At 41.7% G+C, this 22,519-nt stretch overlaps 1 protein-coding gene across 3 annotated transcripts in view; it reads right to left on the minus strand.

Annotated features, from left to right (window-relative positions):
• LOC148013277 (alpha/beta-Hydrolases superfamily protein) overlaps positions 1 to 22,519 on the minus strand; it is a 61,643-nt gene that overhangs the window by 22,443 nt on the left and 16,681 nt on the right. For 2 of the 3 annotated variants that reach the window (XM_087668281.1, XM_087668280.1), the window contains exons 3-5: positions 11,162 to 11,198; positions 10,950 to 11,019; positions 9,971 to 10,075 (exon numbers count right to left, since the gene is read on the minus strand). In XM_087668281.1, the coding sequence (XP_087524407.1) occupies positions 9,971 to 10,075; positions 10,950 to 11,019; positions 11,162 to 11,198 (212 nt within the window). Of the gene's footprint in view, positions 1 to 9,970; positions 10,076 to 10,949; positions 11,020 to 11,161; positions 11,199 to 20,954; positions 21,127 to 22,519 lie in introns of those variants that run through there. The other variant, XM_087668282.1, reaches the window with a different exon arrangement.

Genomic DNA, 22,519 nt, shown 5'->3' on the forward strand with positions numbered 1-22,519 from the left:
TTTTGGCCTTATCAAAGTCATCTTGACTTAACTTTGGCCTTACATATTGTTTCTTTTCAAAAGGTTGTTTCTTGCCCTTAAGAAATGGCATTTTCCTTTTAAATTTGCTTACAAATTTTAAGGTTTCAAATTCCTTAGTCTTGGGCTCCGTATCAATGAGACTAGTGAGTGTACCTGGACGTGTATTATCTTCATTGATTAATGCAAATTTAATTGTCTCTTCAAGCGTCTTAGGTGAACTCCTTTTCACTTCCTTTTTACAAGTCTTATCTAGTCCCCTTATGAATCCTCTTGTCTTTTGAAATTCATCTATTCCTTCCAATTTGAGGATTATCTCATGATACTCCTCCAAATATATTAGCAGGGGTCTTCCCTTTTGTCTGACATAATCCCAATCTTCCCAATTTCTTTCCATTTCATTTTCAGGAAGGAATTCTTTCAAAAAGACCGATTCAAATTGAGCCCAAGTTTCAGGTATTTTATTTGCCTCCTTTAAAGTTCTCCACCATTTATATGCCTTTGGCCCCAAGGTTAAACTTGCCTCCAGTGCTTGGAGATGTGGTGGAGTATTCTAAAGTTTGTGCAAATCCTCCCATTTTTGGAGAAAATTAAAGATAGTGTCTTTATTTCTGTCTTTTTCCTCCCCGTGAAACTGAGGGGGTTCCATATCTTTTAACACTGGGTTATCCCTCAGCTTTTGGTGGGGTTCCCTAGGATCTCGCATAGTCACATCTAGATCTTTCGATGAAGATGGAATGTCTGAGATTTCTACCTTATTTTTATCCCTTTCTAGTAACAAGGCTAATTGAGATTTTATTTCTGTGAGTGGTTGAGTTAGCAACTCCATTTAAACCCCATGTGCTTGCACACGAGCAGTTAGATCATTAAATTGTTCTCGTGTGGCAAAAAATTCTTCCCATTGTTCTTCTTGTATTTCCGTTTCATGGGGATCTACCATAGGGTGGTCCCCGGAACTAGAGCCTTCGATTACCCCCTCTCTCTCTTTCCCCTCCTTCAATACACTGGAATTGGAAAGCAAATATAAGAAATTTGCGTACAAAGTTGAGGTACTTCCATGATTACAAAGATAAAACAAAAGTCAATGATCTCTGTAAGGTAGAGATGGCACGAAGAACGGAGCAGCTGGGAACACGGCTTGTCGGCAAGAGCGTTGGGTATGGGTGTAATTAAACACCCCCGTCAGGTTGCGTGGGAACACAGGCTGTGATCAGAAATATTAAGGCGGGACTTTGTCCCACCGTGATCGCCAGCATTATTGGCTCCTCTTCCTAATTCAACGACTGACGTGACCCGGCTGCAATTCTCGAGAAAACGACTACTTGACGTGACCCGGCTCTAATACCAGTATTACGTATCTGGTAGACTATCTTCTAACGATGGCCCTCTGTTCGTAGAATGAAAATGGCACGAGAGATCCCTTTTTTTCACCACCCAACCTTGCCTAGAAGATTATTGGCTCCTCTTCCTAATTCGACTGCCAGTCATCCGCTTCAGGTGAGTCCTACTATTCTTAGACTCACTTACTTTCTAGGCTCCCCTTGACCCTGTTCGGGTGCCCAAGGCCCTCGGACGGTCATCCCTCACGCCTGTCTCCCATAAGTTACATTTATTAATGTAACACTCAGAGTCCGTGGCCAAGGCCTAAAAGCGATGGAACTCTGAATCATTGACAATTAGCTAGAAAATGGGTCATATAGTAAGGCCATTAGGTTGTGTCTTGTCGCAAGCAATCACTAAACCTGTTTGAGAGTCTAGGACCTCAATTGTGGTCGCTATGAAAAAAAAAACTCGCCCCAACTAGCAAAGTTGTTGACCGGACAACAAGTTCACCCCAAGCTAGGAGACATAATAGACATCATCTAACAAAGCCAGATCCGGACCCTGGTCAGTAGCAAAATTGATGCAACCCTAGGCCTGAATCTTGACCAAGGAGTTATTTTCTACACAAACTCTCCCAATTGCAAGGGCTCGGAAAATGAAAATATCCCCTATAAAAGTCATGTGATGAAAATATCCTCTATAGGAGTCATGTGATGAGTGGCTCCACTATCCACAAGTTAAATAGGTGTTGATGTGCTCAACTATGACGAGTGAGCCTCTGCAGTCACCTCATCAGGACACAACTCACAGATGTGAACGAGACCCGTATCCAATGTCTCTAAGGAGACAATATGGGCCACTGCAAATCAAACAAACAAACCCTCTAGAGTTGAGTAGTTCGCCAACTGTGATGGCTGACCGGTGGCGGTGTGGGTCTAGCCTCACCAGTGCCCCTGCTAGGGGTTGCCATAGATGTGAGCAAGACTTGCATCCGACATCTCTAAGGAGATAATGTGAGTTGCCTCATCAGGAGGCAACTCACAGATGTGAACAAGACTCGCATCCGATGTCTCTAAGGAGACAATGTGAACCTCTACACAGACCAATCAGATAAACCCTCTAGAGTTGAGTAGTTCGCCAATTATGATGGCTGACCAGTAGCAATGTGGGTCTAGTCTCGCCACTGCCCCTGCTGGAGGTTGCCACCACCCTGCTTCCCTTGCTCAAGGTTACCAAACTAGGGTATAAAGATCTAATTCTTGGATTTTGGTTGTGTACCTCTTACCTTAGATTGACACTCATCACCATAATGGCCAGCCTTTTGACAATATTGACAATACCTATTTCTTAAGTACATTCTACCATCTAAGTTTTAGACTGGATTGTGTGATTCCTTGGGATTCACTAGCCTTGTTTCGATTTTCATTTTGATTTGAGTTTGAATTTTATTTGCCCTTGCCTCGATGCCCCATCTAAGAAGATGTAATGAGAGCCCCCTCTATCGAGGACGTATTATGAAATTGATCAAATAACTATACGTAACACAACTAACACTCAAACTCATAAAATGTGGGAATCCGAGGCTATGAAATCACCTACTACACAAAATGAAAATATTTTCTTGCCAACTTATTAAGGAACAGAGTAACCTAATCATCAAAGAACTTGGAAGCCCCAATGGTTGAGAACTCAACGAGGAGGCACCAATACTCAACCAACTTGACTTTCAAGTCACCCTTGTCTGTGATTTTAAAGTTTTGGAGCTCATGATCCAAATGGATGTGACAGGTCCTATCTTGAGCCACATAGCAATCAGTCAAGTGTGCCCAACGCTCGAATGTTAAGTCGAAATGTTGAAGCTAAGAGTGAAACTCAGTCAATAAGCCCTACATAAGCTCAACGATAGTGGAGGCATTACGAACCTTGCATGAGCGGACGACCTCATATGAAATAAGTGTGAAATTAAGTTGGGATTCCAACCCCTGCACTAAATCCCATAGGTTTTAAGAGTCTAAGACATGCCTCATCAAGTTTGACCAAGTGGTATAGTTCCACCCGTAGAAACAAATCTTGCTGTTAAAAGCATACTTAGCGGATGAGAAGTAGAACCATGAGGTATCTGTGAAGATGGGTAGGTGGGGTAGGGTGGAGGATAAGATGGCGGTGGTTGTGGTGGTGATAGATAAGAAGCAATAGGAGGTAATGGTGGATAGGTAGAAATAGGTTACTGATGTCCAATGAGTACCGATTGACACGCAGGTACCGAAACACACAGGTCCATATGGTACTGTAGATGGAGGTGGAGACACTAGGACGTGATAGCCCTGTCCAAATGTCAGTTGGGACACAACATAATGGCTAGATGGTTAATTAGGTAATGCCATAGAGACAAACTGTAGTACCAAACATCCACACTTGAGTATATCTAGGATGCTCCCAAAGGGATAACCCGAAAGTGTGTGTGGAAGGTCAAGTCTTCGTCACATGTACACCACACGGAAACGGGTATGTAGAGGTCCTAAACGTTGTGCTTAAGTGTGCAGAACACCCCAGTGTGGTGTGTGGTGGTAAATCTAGTGCACTTAATGAAAGCGGAAAGAAAGGTGCAACGAAAGATAAGGGAGGAATGGGTGGGAGCCCAAATGGATTAGTGATAGATATTGTTATGAAAAACATAGTTGGTTCCTTTTGTCCATTAAATGTATTAGATTGAGAATTGGATGGAGATGCACCTACTCCAAATTGACTATGAGAAACAAGTTATTCTTTCAGCTTCTTACCTAGTTTTAAGTTCATAAAGAAATACATATCTTCCTCATTACTCAAAAACCAACGATTATTTTGAAGAGTCCCTTCTTGATGACCATCCCCCAATCCAACAAAAAATACAAAATCAGTTGGCATAGAATTTGACATAGTAGGATTCGCACTTGGCATTGGAGAAAAGTACTATGGAAGTGTAGCTTGAGCCAGGTTCCACTTTTGGGAATGGCCAATCCGTAGTGGAGATTCCAAAGATCCTACAAGAACATTAGTTTTGTGCACCGAACCTAAAGGAGATAACTCAGCTAGCTTACCTTCAACCTTCTGCTGAGCCCTGTGTATAAGAATGCAATCATACTCAACGGCAAAAATTTGATATGGTCTTTGGACTCCATGGTAGTCTAATAGTTCTCTGCCTAGGTTGGTTTTCTGGTTCCTACCTTGACATTCTCTCACCATTGTCTACAGTGTTTGCACCTAACAACTATTGTGTAGATTTTCTCTCTCCTCAGGTACCTGCGTTTTTAGTCTCCCTCTCTCCTACACTGTCGTCTGCATCAAATCCAGCCTTCCTTGGTTGTGTTTACCGGTGTTCGACACTCAGAGACTGCCTTTGTTGCGATTCAGGATCCGTTCAAAGTACGACACTCTACAACTCATAGCCTCTGCCTTGATCCCAAAGATACAAGAGTTGAGTTCAATATTCATTGTATAGTGTGTTTACTGCATGAGCACTGTATATTCATTATTCATTCACTTTATTATTCATTGTGTTCATTGTCTTTGAGTTACCCCAAACCTAACTCTAGCTATGTTTTGAGTTTATCAATCTATGCTTTGTCATATAATTGGTTCCATGCTTTTTGCGTTTAGAGCACTTTTTCACAATTGCACCACCACCGGTGGATGTTTAAGAGACTTTAGCAAATGGTAGACGTAGAGGACAGATTTGGCCTCCTCCTCGTTGGCACCAAACACACTGTGATTCAAGGATTGAGGGAGTTCCCAAGGAGTGGCAGCCGCAAGATGGATCACGGCGATCGCGGAGAAACCAAGCACATGCTATCAAGCTTGTTTGTACTAACTATTGTTTGATGACCTGTGCCATACAGGATAGGGAACCCAACTCTGTGAACGAGGCTTTGTCGTCACAGTATTGGAAGATGGCTATGGAGCAAGAGTTGGATGCTATTGAGCAGAATCGCACTTGGGATCTTGTGCCTCATCCCATTCATAAGAAGATGATCGGTGTGAAATGGGTCTTCAAGACCAAATATCACAGTGATGGTACTCTGGATAAGCACAAGGCACGGCTCGTTGCAAAGGGCTTCTCACAATGGCCAAGGGTGGATTTTCAAGACACCTTTGCACCTACACCTCGGATGGCTACCATAAGGGTCATTCTTGCCTTAGCTAGTCTCATAGGAGATGGTCAGTTTATCAACTTGATGTGAAGTCTTTCTTTCTCAATGGTGATGTGAAGGAGGAAATCTATGTTTAGCGACCTCTTAGCTTTTCCTCATCAAATGGACACATGTATAGGTTGAAAAATGCCCTTTACAACCTCAAATAGGCTCTACGTGCTTGGAACAAAAAGATAGACTCATTCCTCCAAGGGAACCTGGGGTATTGACATTCTTCTTCCAATCCCCAATTGTATGTTCACACCTTTGTTGGAGGGCATACGTTGTTCATGCTTTATGTGGATTATCTTATTTTGACAGGTGACCATGCCCAAAAGGTCAAAGAGACTAAGATTGTCATGAGGTGTTCGAGATGACAGATATGGACATTCTTCATTTCTTTGTAGGCCATGAGATTTACCAGACTCCAATGGGGATTTTTATCTCCCAACAACCATATGTACTGGAACTTTTGGCCACGTTTGAGATGGAGGGATGTAAGGCCATTTCTAATCCTATGGATCTGAACTGGAAGGCAATAGCCCATGCAGATTCTTCGGTGACAGATGCTACAAGCTACAGGCAATTGATTGGGTCCTTGATTTGGCTTCTTAACACTCGAGTTAATTTGTGCTATCCTGTAGGTCTATTGGCCAAATTCATAAGTGAATCCAAGATGATACGTTGGCAAGCTGCTATGAGGATTTTGTAGTTCTTGAGGGGGACCCCGATCTTAATATTCATTATGCACCAAGTACTCGAGATTCACCTTTGGTTCTTACAAGCTGGATGGGTCCCGTGCCTCAAGGTGGAATAAGCCTCAATTTAGGCGTATTTGTCAGTACTTCCAAGTTCCTCGTAGATATAGTAACATTTGGTCATCCATACAGGACTAACTTCAGAGGTTCACTCCCTTGCCTACATTACAGCCATAGCAACCATGGTGTAACTGGATGTTTGTGCTTCCTGATGATTTCGAGAAGAGGTCAGCTAATCAAATATATCATCAAATGGTGGAGGTCAAGAAATGGGTCACTGAGAAGGTTAATAAACTATGGCATATTCGGGATAGTAAAAAGAAATGGCAAGAAAGATTTATACAACTTTGGAAATCTAAGGTTCCTTATCAGGGTAAAGTGTTCATGTGGAGGTTGCTCATTGGGGGTCTTCCAACTAGGGATTTGCTAAGTGCCCAAAAGATTTCTGCTAGTCGTTGTGTTTTTTGCACTAGATGTGATGAGACATTGCTTCATCTCTTTGTCTCTTGCCTTGTTGCTTGACAGATTTGGAGTTTTATTTCCCGCGTGTGATCTTTGGCGACTCAGCAACGGATGCTTCCTCGTTCGTGGATTATGGGAAACATGCTGCCTTCAGATCATTCCTGCCTTTTCCATTTCCTTAGGTGGACAGCCCTGTGGCATATTTGGCACACTTGTAATGCCTTTATTTTTTATTCGGTATCGGGCATTCATGGTCATGTGGCCTGTGTTCGTGGTTTAGTGCTATGGCAGATCTCTTCTATGATATCAGCTGACCTGGTTCTTCCTGACATTGTTGTGCCCTGGCTGGCCATTGTTCGCTCTACTCCTGTTGTCCTTCCAGTGTGACCTCTTAGTGGTACTCATGTAAAATGGTTGTTCTGATAGCCTGATGGCTTCATTATTGTTGTTTTCCTTTTTGTTTGGTTGGCCTGAAGGCCTGATGTAAATATTTCCATACATTAATATACTCTCATTCACAAAAAAAAAAAGGCTGAAGAATGAAATCTGAAAGCAGAGTATGTACATGGTGATTAATAGAAGTATGCACTCAGCCTGACCTCACTCTCTCTGACAACAATATACATGACCACATTGGCTAGGTGGCTATATATAGCCAGCAATATGCTGGCCTGGAAATCACCCCCGCCGCACTGCCCAACTGCACTGCCTGCCACACTACCCAACCCCTACCCCATGTCTAACTGCCATCTACCTGTCTGCTGCCCATCAAGAGGATGATCCTCTAACAAACTCCAGGTGGCTGACCCAGGAAAGGTGGTTGACCCAATAGAAGGCAGATGCCCCACTAGGCATTAGTAATTGAGCAAATTATGGCACCCCTTGAATGATATGAGAGGCTTGATACACACACGATGGATATCCTTGTGTGTAGGCACCCATGGATGCTTGGTTTACAGGTGTAACTCCCACCATGGGTGCATCTCCACCGCACAGTTGAGCAATAGACATGAAACCTATGGGATATTAGCCTAATGCAAGAGTAACCCCCAGGGTGGTGAAATAAGGAATAGGTATGTGAGTGAATGGAGCAATGGAAGTAGAGATAATTTGTGTATAGGGTGGGATGGATGGTTTGTATGATTAGGTGGTGTACCAAAAGAAAAATCATCAAAATAAGCATGTGACATAGATGTATTACGTGGATCTTTTCCTCCATACCCACCTCTTCTGAGATTCACATACTCATATAGGTTTGGATCTCAATGGTTACTTACACGCATATCTTGCACATCAATAAGAGTAACAAAGAAAGGACTAACAGAATGAAAAACATATGTACCTTCCATTGATTTTGATGGGAGTGAATTCATTGGATAAGACATTATACCCATATCGGTGTGTCCCCTTTCAACTAATAGTTTCAGCTTCTCACCAGCTTTTAACTCTGATTATTGTGAACCTCCCTTTGGGTTGTAGACTTGGTCATAAAAATTGTATGCCAAAGATATTTGAGGAGTAAACCAGAAGGGTTTGAGGCAGAGGATTACTTGGACCTACTTCTTTTGACTATCTATGCTTTCTCCATCTCAAGATTTCACGATATTTTTCACGAGAGTTTAACAATCATTCTCATCCAGATATTCCCTTGTATTCCTAGAAGGGGAATCAAGGTACCACTCTCTCAAAGCCTACAGTGAGAGGGAAATGTGCACCAAAGAAATAGGCCCTGATGACTACTTTGATAAAGATGGTTGAGATATCTCCAAGAGTGTTCTTGTGTGCTCTTGAATGCCTCACTTTCTTGATCAAGGCTCAAGTGTAAACCAAGAGCAATCAACTCTAATACCATCTTAAGAAATGCCAGGCAAACACAGAGAAATGCAAACAATACGATAATGCAATGAACACAATCTCATTAATTCTCAATAATAGTGGAGATGTAAATGATCCAAAGGGGCCTCAAACATTTGTGTCTCAAGGACTAAGACAGAGATGAGCTCATGGTGGTCAAGGACTAAGAAAAAAACTCCCAAGGGTGTATACTCAAGACAGATCTTAAAAACACAGCACCAGCAGTCCGTCAGAGCTGATGATGTAGGTAGCAGTGAAAGGAGGGAAACCAGTCCTCAGGGCAGCAGGATGTCAATGAAGACTCCAGCAACAAAACACAATGCGTGCAGTCTGAAAACATAGCCCAGTCAGGCAGCAGCTGATGGCATGATGATGATATCAGTTGGCTGTCCACCAGAAGCAGAAAGCACAGTCAAGAACACAGGCTGCAACTGATTGGAATGATGGGAAAGAGCAAGCAATGGTATAGAGTGGCTGAGCGACAGCTGACGATGATCTCCAATGGCTGGTGATGTCCTCCAGAGCAGGGCAGCAGCATCCAGCAGATGGGCAGCAGGCTGGACAACAGGGCACCACCTCCCAACAGCAAGGTGGCACCTCCTCAGGCTGAGTGGCAGCTCCTCCAAGGAGTACGGGTAGCAGAAGAATCAGCAATGGCTGTAGCCTGGTGAAGATAATGATGATGGATGATCAGGCATAGGACAAGATGCCCACCACATGTTCTTTTATAGGGAACTTTAGGCATTTGTGCTACCGAATTAAAATAAAGCTATTTCCATGAATAAATCTTTTTTGAGTTGTTCTAATGCAGAAAACAATACATGATAACTTTGTGTTGATGCATGCCTTTAAATTTTAGTGCCTCAACATACAAATAGTGCTCTTCTTTTTTGAGGTATGCACGCCCATACTAACAAAAGATACACCTCTACAACTTGACAGCAATTTGCATTCACAGATAAATAGTCATTCTAGTTTGAAATTTGCATTTGTTCATTAAACACCTAAATGGACAATCCGACATAGAAACCCAATAATAATGATCAGAAAGATAACTAGACATTAGAATTGAGCAAGTCTTGAGACATCTTAGTCGCCATGGTGTTGCAAAATTAGAAAGGAGAGAAATTTGGCCCCATGTGGTGGTGGCAATGGTGGTAGTGGTGGTAGTGATGGTGGGGGGGGGGGGGGTGTGTGTGTGTGTGTGTGTGACATGTGCATTGGGGCATGGTTGTGTTTGTCTGTTTGTGTGGCAATGTTTGTGAGTGTGCATGCACGTGTGTGTGGTGTGGGTCTAGGTGCGTTTTAGGCGTGCAGCAGTGAAGTTTTTTTTCAGGTGTGTGTGTGTGTGTTGGGGTGGGGGTGAGTGTTTAGGTTGGTGAGACTGACTTTCTGGAGATTCTTCAGACAATAGTCCAGCGATATGGGCTGCTGCAGAATCCATCCCATCCAAATCATTCGGCTCAGTTTCATTCAATGATCCCACATCAAACCCTGAAAGCCAAACACTAGAATTGGCAATTGAAGATAATAAGCATGACAAACTGCAAGCTAGTGAGAAAGAGGTCCAAGTTGATATGCATACTAAGACTGCAGACTAGGAAAGACAATATAAGCTAACAGATCAAATTATGGAGAAGTACATAAAGCTAGAACACATAGGGAATATCACACAGATTCATGTTTTGACTTACGCCATTTTTGTTCTATTCAAACTTTGTGTGTGTAGTGCTGAGCCATGAATTTAAAACTAAGGACCCTGAGATGTGCATGGCGGCTCATTCAAATCAGTCATTGAATCCTTCATGCCTTTTTTTTAGTAAATGTGTATAATAGCTAGCCTAACTGTGTCAATGATGTTGGTTTCCTACACAACTATCATAAATCTGTACAGCAACTAGCTGAGTCATATCCATGAGCATTTTTCCTCGTATGGCAGCAAACCAAAAGGCATAAAACGTACATGGACTCCCCTCATTCACATAGATTTTCTACAACTGTAAAACCTGTCGTTGTGGTCGCAGAAATTTGCAAACTATGATTATTCACAAAACATGATATGGTTAAACAGGCCTAGAAATGGGAACACCTAATATTGAACCAAGTCTGCTGATCATTCAATTCATAGTCCTCAATCAACAAAATTAATGTGGACCAAACTGAAATCACTCTCCAGGCAGAAGATGTTCTTCAAAAGCTAAAATGTCCTCGTGAGAATCTCCACTAGCTTTTCACTCAGTGTTTCTCCTTCCTAATATATTACATCATCAAGGCTTGTAAATCCCATCACACAACTTTGGAGCACTACCCGTTTTTTACTATAATTGGAATTTGATTACACTTAAATGTATTGAGAAAACACACTTACATGCATTGCAAGGAAACCCTCCAAAGACAGCCACAGATTGGACAGGGGCAGTAGGAACTATCCATTTTATCTGCACTTTATCTCAAAGCCATCATTACCACTCAAAAAATAGAATGTTAAATTTAAAGCTAGTGCTTCTAAGACACCTTTCAACTACTCAAATTAAATAGAAAGTAACTTGGCATGAAAAGATGGGGTAAACAACTTCATACATTACGTAGTGGAAGCGTCTCCAGTACTTCTGCCCAACTACACACAAGACAAGTTGAACAAAAACAATAAGCAACAACGGCTTTGCAGACTGCTGAAGATAATGGCAGTAACAACTTCCAAAATCAACACACCAGATTCAAGCATAGCAGGTACTAATAAGTCCATAATATGCAAAAAGTAGACCACAAAAGCAAGGAGCATGTTCACAGCATGCTAAATGTAGGTTACAGTGGTAAGTAGAATGTTCGCAAAATGGAATGTATGGTTTACAAAAATAGATGCTTACTGAATCATTCTTAAACACAATTTCTGTCACTGGAGCAGTAAGCTAATTATTCAACTTAAAGCATACACTAGTGAGACATTCAGACCCTAGACAATCTCTTTTACTGGAACAATAGGCTAATTATTCAACTTAAAGCAGACTCTAGTAAAACATTTGGTGAAAATTACCAGAAGAATGGGGGATAGGATTTGGCAAAGCCTTAAAACTTGGTTTGAATCATGGAAAAAAAAGTCTGGGAACCCTTTTTTTTCAGAAAAAGAGGTTTATTTGTATGCAAGTTTTGATCACTACTTACAGAATAGGAAAAACCAGCAGAGACCCACACACTTTATCACAGCAGTGCTGAAGGAGATAACTCCATAGCCAATGTCAAGGGAGTAGGCGAGTCTGTAAGCCTCTTTGACCCTAGACAATCATGTTGAATATTGTGTGTGACTTCAAAGCCTCAAGATGAGGTTTAAGGTTAGAAAAGTTCCCCCCTCTTTTTTCCTATTATTTCCATATGGATAAACTTGCGAGTGTTGCAAAAAGGGGCCTAAAGCAATTAATTCAAATGTAGATCAATGTTTTTCTTTTAGTTATTAATACTTGGCTAGCTAAAGGAGACATGCTGTAAAGCCGTAAAGGGTAAGGTGCACCAAAACAGAAATTTGGGCAGTCCTATATCTTAAGAACCAGGATCCTGTATTTTAAGAACCTCCTGGTGGCACAAGCACATGTGCCATGTGGCAAACAAAAGAGGAAATGATGGAGATTCCAAGTAATATGTACATGATGCATGTATATGACATGGAATGTGATGGACTGAAGGGACATGCTTGTGTGTAGGTGCAATTTATGCGTGTGGAGGACCCAAGTCTCTGACCACATGCACATCCTAAAAGCAAGTGATTAACAAATGCACTAAGAGGACAAACTTGCTGCCAAAAACAAGAAAGAGCAATCTCTTTGAACACCCCTCCTTTAAGCACAATTGGTGTGTTAGCATTCCATCAGAGTCTAATGGACATATAGAAGCTCTGACTGTTCATGCAGTTCAATTTCCAGCCCTAGCATTTTAGTGCATTTCAGGTTTTTGTGTGTTTTAGAGTTCACACTACCAAACAGTGAACTAGTTCCACTACATTTCAGTTTCAATGGGTTCAGGGCTGTGTTCTCACACAAGTGGCTGGGTAAGGGGCTGATGACTTGCTTTATGCAGGTCAGCTGCATTAATTGCAACCACCTGCATCAGGTCAGCTGCAATTAATGCAGCCGACTGGCCACCATTTTTGGGGGCAGCTGCTATAAATAGCAGCCCCACCCCACCTCACCCAGCCAATTGACAAATGATCTCTTTTGCAACCAGCCACTCTCTTTGTTCAGCCTGCCAATTTTCTGTCATGAGCCATATCGAATGCCTTCACTGATGCCTTAGGCTGTGTGCAGGACTGATCAGTCTGCTGTATATTCAGCTTTCACTTTCAATTCTCTGCAGTCTATTCCTTTTCTTCTCTGCGTCCATATCAGTCTCTCTCTTCCCTGCTCTCTCCATGTTTGTGGTTCTCTTCCATTGCACACTTTCACATAGTACTATTGCCAAAGGAGAGGACTCAAAGCTTCTATGAAGAGAAGACCACACATATCTTGGTGTAATTGTACAGGTTTTCACGTTTTCCAGCCATCTACAAGTGAGCAAATACCATCAAAATCTGGCTAACAGTTTTTCAAACTGCCGCAACCTGAAAACACAAACTTTTTTTGCAGTGTTCGTGCTTCTTCCAGTGAGTTGGAGCATCTACAAGCTGCCTTGCGATAGTGTAGCTGGCCAATCCTCTTTCGAAAGCCTGACATCAAAACATAGCACATTCTCTCGTGTGTCTATGCAAATATTTTGAAAGATAGATGGATTACCCCTTCAATTGGTTGGATAACACTGATGAGGACCATCAAAGCGCAAAAGACTGAAAATCTCATCGGTCAGACCGCCGTGAAGACTAAAACCAGCCTTCCTTTTAGGATAGGGTGGTAATAACCTGATTTAACACAATTTGCAGCAAGCATAAAACCCACAAATCTGATATAAACACTTTACCACTTAAGTTTTGGACAGCCGAAACCCAATTGACCCCAACAACTGGCACCCCTTGCCGTATTTCTTTACCTTGTATTGCTTCAATTTATAATACACAAAGATGTAGGCTAATCTATCTACAAATTTCAATTAGTCATGCTATTACAAATGACTAGAAGCATCAAGATTCGATTTGCCCCTTGATTTGGCTACAACTTGGGTATAGATTGAATCAACTTATCAAGAACACTTGCCTACATGCCAAATAAAATGTAGATGAGCATTCCCTTTAAATCAGCTGCAAATTCTTCTATTACAACTACTACTCTAATCACTAGGTCGTCAATTAATGAGCATGGCCTCCGAGGTGGCTGAGAAACCCTAAATTCAGCAAAAAATTAAAGTCTTGAAAACAAATGCACTATTGTCCACCTTCACTAAAGAGAGAATCTTTTGAACGGTAGCTCTAATGGCGATTCTAATGGTGCCAAAGGGGGTAAAAACCCAATGCAACTAAAAAGCCCTCCTCCTCTATCACCACCTCTCACTAAGGTGGAGAAGGAAACCTCCTGCCCCTATCATGTCATGTATGCACGATTTGTTGTCACATGGTTCTAGCAACCTCCAACCTACTAGAAACCTCTCTCTCCACTATCCCCTAGTTGGAATAGCCTTCCCTCAGCCTCCACCAGCAAGTTCCCTCCCTATCTACCAAGTGGTACACCTTCTAAACTTCTGACTTAATTTCCAGCATTTAATGATTGGCTAGAAAGTAAAAATCCTCTTGTCCCTACCCATTAAATAGCCTTTGCCCATCCACATTTAATGTGCTAAGCCTTTTGAGCTTAAAAGTTCTAACTTTCACTTGGCCTTAGTCTAGCATTACATGTTTAATTTTTGCAAAGCCCAAATGACATCACAAGTCTTTTCTAGAGCCCATTGAATGCTCTAAGCCAAAATTGACACTAGGCACCCACAAGTACCTAACTAACATAACTTGTCACAACTTTTGCCAATGTCCCCAACTGCATAACTTAGGTTTTGGACTTGTCATCATGCCAAAATTAATCTACATTTCACATGTGTACACCTCACATGTGCACAACTTAATTATGACAAAGCAAAGCAATAAAAATGCACATCCATGTGAGACACACCTCCCCTTAAATCCTTGCAATCATTCTCTATCAGAGTGTACCGAATGCAAAAGCATATGACCAAACTAAAAGAAAATGAACATGGAGAGAAGAGGGAGAGAGAAAGAGTTAGTAGAACAAAGAAATCTGCAATGAACAATTGCTAAAATGAAGGATGCAGATATGTCCAACAGACTGTCGAGTGTATCTCTACCAGAAGATCTCTCTCCACTTGAAAAACAAGTGAAAATGACCCAGGCAATGTGAGATTCAACTGGCTATGGAGAAGAGAGAAACGAGAAATACTAAATAGCAAACAGTGAGAGCTCAAGAGAGTGTATTAGCTCAAGATTGCATGACACAAATAAAGCACAAAGTACAACTAAGGTCTAAGGTTGACCTAACCACACTCCCACACTCTAACTAGAGTTGGATTAACTTAACTCTAATAAGGTAAAATGTGTTAAAGAATGGCCTACTCCTACGAATGCAACCTCTTTGAGAGGATTCCTTGGGTTATCATCCTTCTATAGAAGGTTCATCAAGAATTATGCTCATGTGGCGGCTCCATTGACGGATAGACTCAAAAAGAAGGCTTTCTTTTGGGACTCCATCGCCGATCAAAGTTTCAATGAGCTGAAAACTCTTCTAATTTCAGCACCCATCCTTGTATGCCCAGATTTCTCTGAGGAGTTTATCATATGTGCGGATGCTAGCGGAAGAGGAATTGGGGTTGTTTTATGTCAAGATCATGGAGTCATAGCTTATGAGAGCCGAAAGCTTGATGACAAGGAGCATCAATTACATGTTTATGAGCAAGAGATGTTAGCAATATTGCATGCTATCAAAAAGTGGCATCATTACATCTATGGTAGCCATTTCCAGGTCAAAAGCGATCATCATACATTTAAAGTCCTAGACACACCACAATTTGAAACTTTAATAAGTATCCACACCACACAAATTACATTGGGCACTCCTTAAAATTACCAAGTTCTAACACCCCCCTACAATGCCAATGTGATGAAGTACAAGGATCATCAATCACCAAAGGGTAGTAAGTTCAAGGACTTGCGGAAGTCTCAAACTTCTCACGTGGTAAGACTTGGTGAAATTGTATGCAACATTTTCTTGTGTGGGAACATACATCAAGCCAATCTCTCCTACATAAGATCTCTCTCTAACATAGTTGTAGTAAATCTCAATGTATTTCGTGCGAGCATGAAACACAAGATTTTGTGCCATTACAATAGCACTTTGAGCATCTAAGAGAATGGATGTTGAAACCAGCCTTCCTTCTTGGAATGGGTGGTGATAACCTGATTTAAGAGTTAATTACACCAATAAATAAATGCACGTAAAATGAAATACGCACTTTACCATAACATTCTTGGACAGTAGGCACCCTATTGGCCCCAAAATTGGCGCCCCTTGCGGTATTTCTTTAGCTTTCATTCAATTGGAAGGAGTACAACTTGAGATTCTTCAATCTCCTCCTGCTAACCCATTGCTCTTACTGGCATAAATGGCCAGCAAGCCTTTTGGGTCATTTGCCCCTTGATTCACCCATAACTTCTTCTCCAATTTGACCCTTGGCTGGCCAAATGCTGCCCCAAATCAATTCAGATGGGCTGGCTCCTGAAATCCCTTGATAACCTTCAATTATCAGCTGCTGATTTCAGTCCCTTGAGCCTTCAATCTCTGGCATGGATCCCAAGGTGGCTGCTAAACCCTAATTTCTGCTGTAAATTAGGGTTTACTGCAGAAATTACAGATCAGCCCACCAAAAATGACTGAGATCTCCTCTGAATGGCTGAGAATTGCTGAGAATGGCTGAGCATAGGCTGAAGGAGATGAGAGAATGCTGTAAAGAGAGAAAATTTTGAGATTTGTCACGAAGAACTAATCAAAATCAGCTGCTGCCCTGCTGTACCAGCCCCAAACGGATGCACCAACAACGATAGGAGCATCAGAGATTGTGATCTTCAGGAGAAAGTGTATCAACAGCAATTGCCAGCTTCCCAAGGTCAAGAATATGCAATCTCCATCACCAAAATGGTCTCCAATGGCTGGGAAATGACCCCAAAAGCTGGCAGCAACAGTCCAACACCTCTTTCCAATAGCTACAAAATGAGAAAACGAGATTTCCCTCTCCCTTCAGCCCTATTTAGCCTTTCTCCCACTTGCATGGGAAAGTTTTGCCAAGTGGCAGCTTTCTTGATCCATTTTCTGCAATTTCCAGTCATTTAATTAATTTTGAATTAATTAATTCTGAAAATTAATTCAGCCCTTAATCCATGCCCAAAAAATTGACCTTGCCCATCCAAAAATTAATTGGCTAGGCCATTTGCAACCCAAAGTGGTCCCATGCATTAATTGACCCTTGGACAAGCATTAACCCATTAATTAATGCCTAGTCTCTAGTGTCACCACTAACACTTAATGGCCAATTAATGGTCCTAGGGACAAACTGACATCAAAATTGACCTAGAATCTAACAAGTGTAACTTATTACAACTTTTGTCTTTGACACCCATCTTTTTCACAGGGTCCTTCGGCCTTCAACTGTGAAAAAGTAGCTTGCATCTCACATGTGCATCTTTTAATTGCACATTTGATTAGTCCTTTAATCAAATGTCAATTAAACATAAGCAAAGCATCAAATTTTCACGTCCTCGTGACAGATGTAGAACCCGCCAACAAAACCTATAGATCAGCTAGCAATCTATGCAACCATACACGTTCAACTGTTGCTGTGAAGGCTACCATGTACTCAATCTCACAAGACAAAGTAGCCACTATAGGTTGTTTCTTACTAAGCCATGAAATGCATGAACGGCCCAAAAAGAAACAATATCCACTTGTAGATTGTGGAGTGTCTAAGTCTCAAATCCAATCTAAATCACTATAAGTCTATAACTGCAAGTCTCCCACCCTAGAAAGTATGAAGGCGTGTGTCTGAGTACTTTGCAACTAATGGAAGATCCACTTAACAGTGCCAATGGACTACATGTGGGTTGTGCATACCTGCTCACCTATGAGCTACTAACTATATGTCATGGCGTCTGTTGCAAAGATGGATAAGGCATCCAACAACCTAGTTGTAAATTGCAACATCAATCATCCCACTACCAACATGCATAACTTTAGTCGTGGCTCCACAAGAGTACCCACATGTTTACAATCTTGCATGTTAAACCTATGTAGAAGCTTGTCCACATACTGTGATTGTGATATGATGATACCATATTGATTTTGGGTAAACTAAATCCCTAAATAGTAATGTAAGAGGCCCATATCTAACATAGCAAATATATCCTTCAACTTGGCCTTGAAACTTGCAATTTTATCCTCTTTAGGTCCAATGAGCAGCATATCATCTACATAAAGAATGATGACTAGCAAGTCCCCCCCTTCATTCTTAATGTATAGAGTAGAAACAGTTGGATTGTTTTTGAAGCTTTAGTTGTTCAAATAAGCATCTATGCAGCCAATGCCATGCCCCAAATCCTTGCTGAAAAAGCGCCAAATTTGGGGCAATGCTTGATCTGAAATACTCCAAAATTGGGGACATTGCAAGCAAGTCCAATGCCCCACATCTTTGCTGAAAAATCCCCAAATTTTGGGCAATCCTTTAGGGGATATTACAGCCAATTCCATGCCCCAAATCCTTGCTCAAAAAGCCCCAAATTTGGGGCAATGCTTGATCTGAAATGCCCTAAAATTGGGGACATTGCAACCAAGACCGATGCCACAAATCCTTGCTGAAAAAGCCCCAAATTTGGGACAATCCCTAATCTGAAATGCCCCAAATTTGGGGACAGTGCATTCTGATTCCAGGGAATGGCCGTTCCAAACAGGGAACGGCTGCTGGAACGGCCCGGAACAAGGTTGGAACGGGCAAGAACGGGGCTTGGAACGGGCAGGAATGTTCCATGGGCGTTTCGCTGGTAGACACATGTCGAAACACGTTAATCCATTCCTAAGGCCCGGAACGGGCATTCCCAGTTTCTATACTTATTTTGCCTTGAAGGACTTGCATCTTGTCCAACAGCAACATTTTCACTTTGCTACCATCATGTGAGCCTTGTACAAGATCACGTAATGCATTTCCGTCTTCCCCATGTGAATGTCCATACTGAGAGGCATCATCACTGCTTGATTCCATCTCACTATAAGAAGACATATTACTTTAATTTCTCAGCTGACCACAAAAATCAGCACTAGCACAAACCTTTGGCTTGTAATCAGATGCCTCGGGCCCACCAAATCAAAGGATTGAGTAGTTTATCCCAGTAATGAAATGATGAAACCAACGTTCCTTCTTGGATAAGATGGTAATACCTAATTAAGCACTTAATTACAACAATCAATAAATAAGCATAAACTGAAATTCACACTCTACCTTAATAATCTTGGACAATAGATACTCTGCTGGCTCCAAAACTAACACTCCTTTCTGTATTTCTTTAACTTATATTGCCAATAGATTGTGTACAAGCTGAGATTTCACAATCCCCTTTGCTAATCTAGAAGTCCCTTATTGTACAAACAATCAGTAAACCAATTGGGCAAATTGCCCCTTGATTTGCACCTAGGACTTGCTCTAATGGAACCCCAACTGACCAAATGCTACCCAAGTTCACAATGGATGAGCTGCCATTTGAAATCCCTAACAATTCCTTGAATTCCAAGTGCTGATTTCAATGTACAATGCCCTTGACTGATAGCACACATCCCAAGGTGGCTGCTAAATCCTAATTATTGCTGTAAATTAGGGTTTACAGCAAAATTTCTCATGTTGTCCACCAAATCTGGCTATGATCTTCTCCAAATAGCTGAGAATTATCAAGATAACCTACGAATGGGCTAGAGAATGTGAGAGAATGCCACACAGAGAAAGAGAGAGAGAGAGAGAGAATCCCCTAATTTTCCACACGGGAAATGATTGAAATTGGAATGCTACCTATACCAAACTGCATTAAATGCAGTTGCTTGCTGCCAAGAGGCTCATAAATGCTGTCACTAGCCTACAACTGCTAGGTTGGCAAGCCTAGATGGTGGTCTCCTTGTTGTTGCCTACATCTTGAAGCCCCCTGTTGGCTATCGCCTACAGCAATTTGTTGTTCTCTGCTTGGAAAATGACCAACAACTCCTCTCTCTCACAGGCTGAAAGCCCACTAAATGGCTCAAACTAGGCCCAAAAAACGTTTTTTCTCAATTGCATGGGTATTTGTGCCAAGTGGCAACCTTCTAAACCCATTTTTTCAGCATTATCCAACCATTAAATTAAATTATTTTTGAAAATTAATTTCAGCACTTCTGACCCTACCCAAAATCAAATGTGCCCATCCATAATTAAATTGGCTTGGCATTTGCAACCTGGAGTGGTCCCCAAGTTCCAACCTCTATTGACTGTTTGACTAGCATTAATTAAACTTAACGGCCAGACAACTATCTAGGGTTAAAACTGACACCAACCAACAACCAAAACCTTGCCTTTGACACCCATTGCATCCTTGGGGTCCTTGGCCTATTACCGTGAAATAACTACCATGTGCAACACGTGCTTAACAACTTACACATTTGATTATTAAGTTAATCAAATGTTACTAGCAAGATTAAACCATCTAGTGAATTTACCTTGGATGCCTTATTTACAAAAGGGATTGTTTGGATAAACCTCTCTTCCGACCTTTGTTAATATTTTTTCCCTCTTCAACAATGCATGCTGATTTTTGGAAGAAAGAAAGTAATGACAAGATGGAGAGCACAGTGTCAATATTCTCTCTCCCCTTATTGGCTGCATCCTTAAGAAGAACAGATGGGCTGTCTAGAATCAAGAAGAAGAAGACAAGGGCTTTATCATTGAGAAGATGGAGAAGAGATGGTAGTTAAGTCCGTGTTTCTTACTGCTCAAAACATAAAAAGAAAAAAAACTTTCCTATCCTCTCCACTTAAGGTCACTGTTGTAGTCTCCCTTTCTCCTTCCTCATTTCCACAAATTTCACATCCCCGTGACAGCCATGGCCCATTGCAATCACATTGTTCCTTCTCTCACCTGTGTTTTCTCTCTATCTCCTCTCTGTGTTTGCTTTCATTGTGCACTCTCATAATTTTTTACTTATAACCTTAGGATTGGATGAAATGTCACCTTGGGATGAATACTAACAGCAACCAGTAATTGGACTGCACCTAGGGATGCGTGTTGGACCCAAAAATCACAAAAGCCCCAAATTTCTCACATAAATGTTAAAGAAATTGCTCAATATTGGCAATTTTGATTGAGATTCCTTTAAATTTTTGGGTGGTTATACCTCCTCGAAAAGCATGTCCACATTGTTTGAGAGCTGCAACAATGGTAGCACAGTCGGGAAAGCAGGCAGTGGACTATGCTGTGGTGACAGAGGGCATCGGTAGTTGGATCTGGCATGTGCACCACTGCAGAGTGGTGGCAGAGGGCAGCAGTGGTGGTGGCAGACTCGATAGGACCACGCAAGGCTGGTGAACAGGGTGGCGCAGAGTGGCAACTGCAAACAGAGATACAAAGAAAATGAACTAAGGCAAGGGAAAGTGATGGATAGGTGGGTGCCAAGATGACAGGCTCACAACAATTTCAAGAGTTCAAGCAGCCCATAGAGAAGGGATCAACAGTACACAAAGCGTAGTAGATGGAACACAACAACTAGATACACAAGAAGCCTCTCTAAAGTTAAGCAGTGAATCACAGGAACGATGATCAAAAAACAAGACTACTGTTGCACAAAGAAAGGAAACAGGAAAGAATGGACCAAAACACAGCCAGAAAAGGGCAAACAATGACCCAGCCCTGCACAGGAGCAGAAAACAGAAAATGCAGACACTGATGACAAAAACTCAGGTTAGGAAGCCATTAAATGAAGTTCTTCTACCTGCAAAAGAAGCAGATCAGCAAAACACAGATGGGTGCAGTAAAAATGCAGGATTCTAGGGCTGAAAACAGGCTGAAAATCTGCAGTAGGTGGTCACCAAGGCAGTAAAACAATCGCAGCAGGTCAAAACCGGTCCAATCAGCAGTGGTACAGGTAAAACAACCAAAATATTTGTACTTCACTTTTATGCAACCTCTAAAAATCTGGAAACAGGAGAAACAACCAACTTGTCAAACATCTATCACATAGAGATCAACAAGCCAAGATCAGAAGCTTTACCTTGAAACAGCTTTGGCTTCCATTAAAAGCCTACCTGTAATCTGCTCCTCTCCCACCAGGATTTGAGATCCAGGAGAGAGGTGGAGTTAGTGGCTTGATGTCTCATTAGCTTCCTCAAGAAGGCAGCTGCCAGACCTGCATTTCTAAATGTATTCCCTTATTGCGTTGTTTTGCTCCCTTCAGTTGTCTTGTGTTTCGTTCAATTTCTCTTATGGTTTGTGCATAGACTGCTTCTTTCTTGACAATGGCTTCTGAGGGTCTAACTATGACTTCAGAGGGTCTAACTATGACCCCAATCTCTATTTCAAATTGTCCAATGGGATGGCAACATGTATAATTTCGTATAGCGATGATTTGATCATTACTCAGAGTTGTGAGCACATTGCACACACTAGAGATGCTGAGCACTGAGTTTGAGATGGCACGTCTTGAACTTCTTCACTTTTTCCTTGGGCTAGAGGTGTTTCAGATGCCCACTGGCATTTTCATCTCATAGCACAGATATGTGGTTGAGTTGTTGACAGCCTTTATCATGAATGCTTGTAGGCTCATCTCATGCCCCATGGACCCATGGTCCAAGTTGTTCCAACCTTCTCCCATGTAGTGGCAAATGTCACTAGGTACACGTGCTTGGTTGGGTCCTTGATATAGCTCATTTATACCCGACTAGATGTTTCTTTTGCAGCTATCAC

The sequence above is a fragment of the Lygodium microphyllum genome, chromosome 26 (genome assembly GCF_053477565.2).
Source record: "Lygodium microphyllum isolate KBCC chromosome 26, Lygodium_microphyllum_v1.1.10, whole genome shotgun sequence".
Classification (NCBI taxonomy): domain Eukaryota; kingdom Viridiplantae; phylum Streptophyta; class Polypodiopsida; order Schizaeales; family Lygodiaceae; genus Lygodium; species Lygodium microphyllum.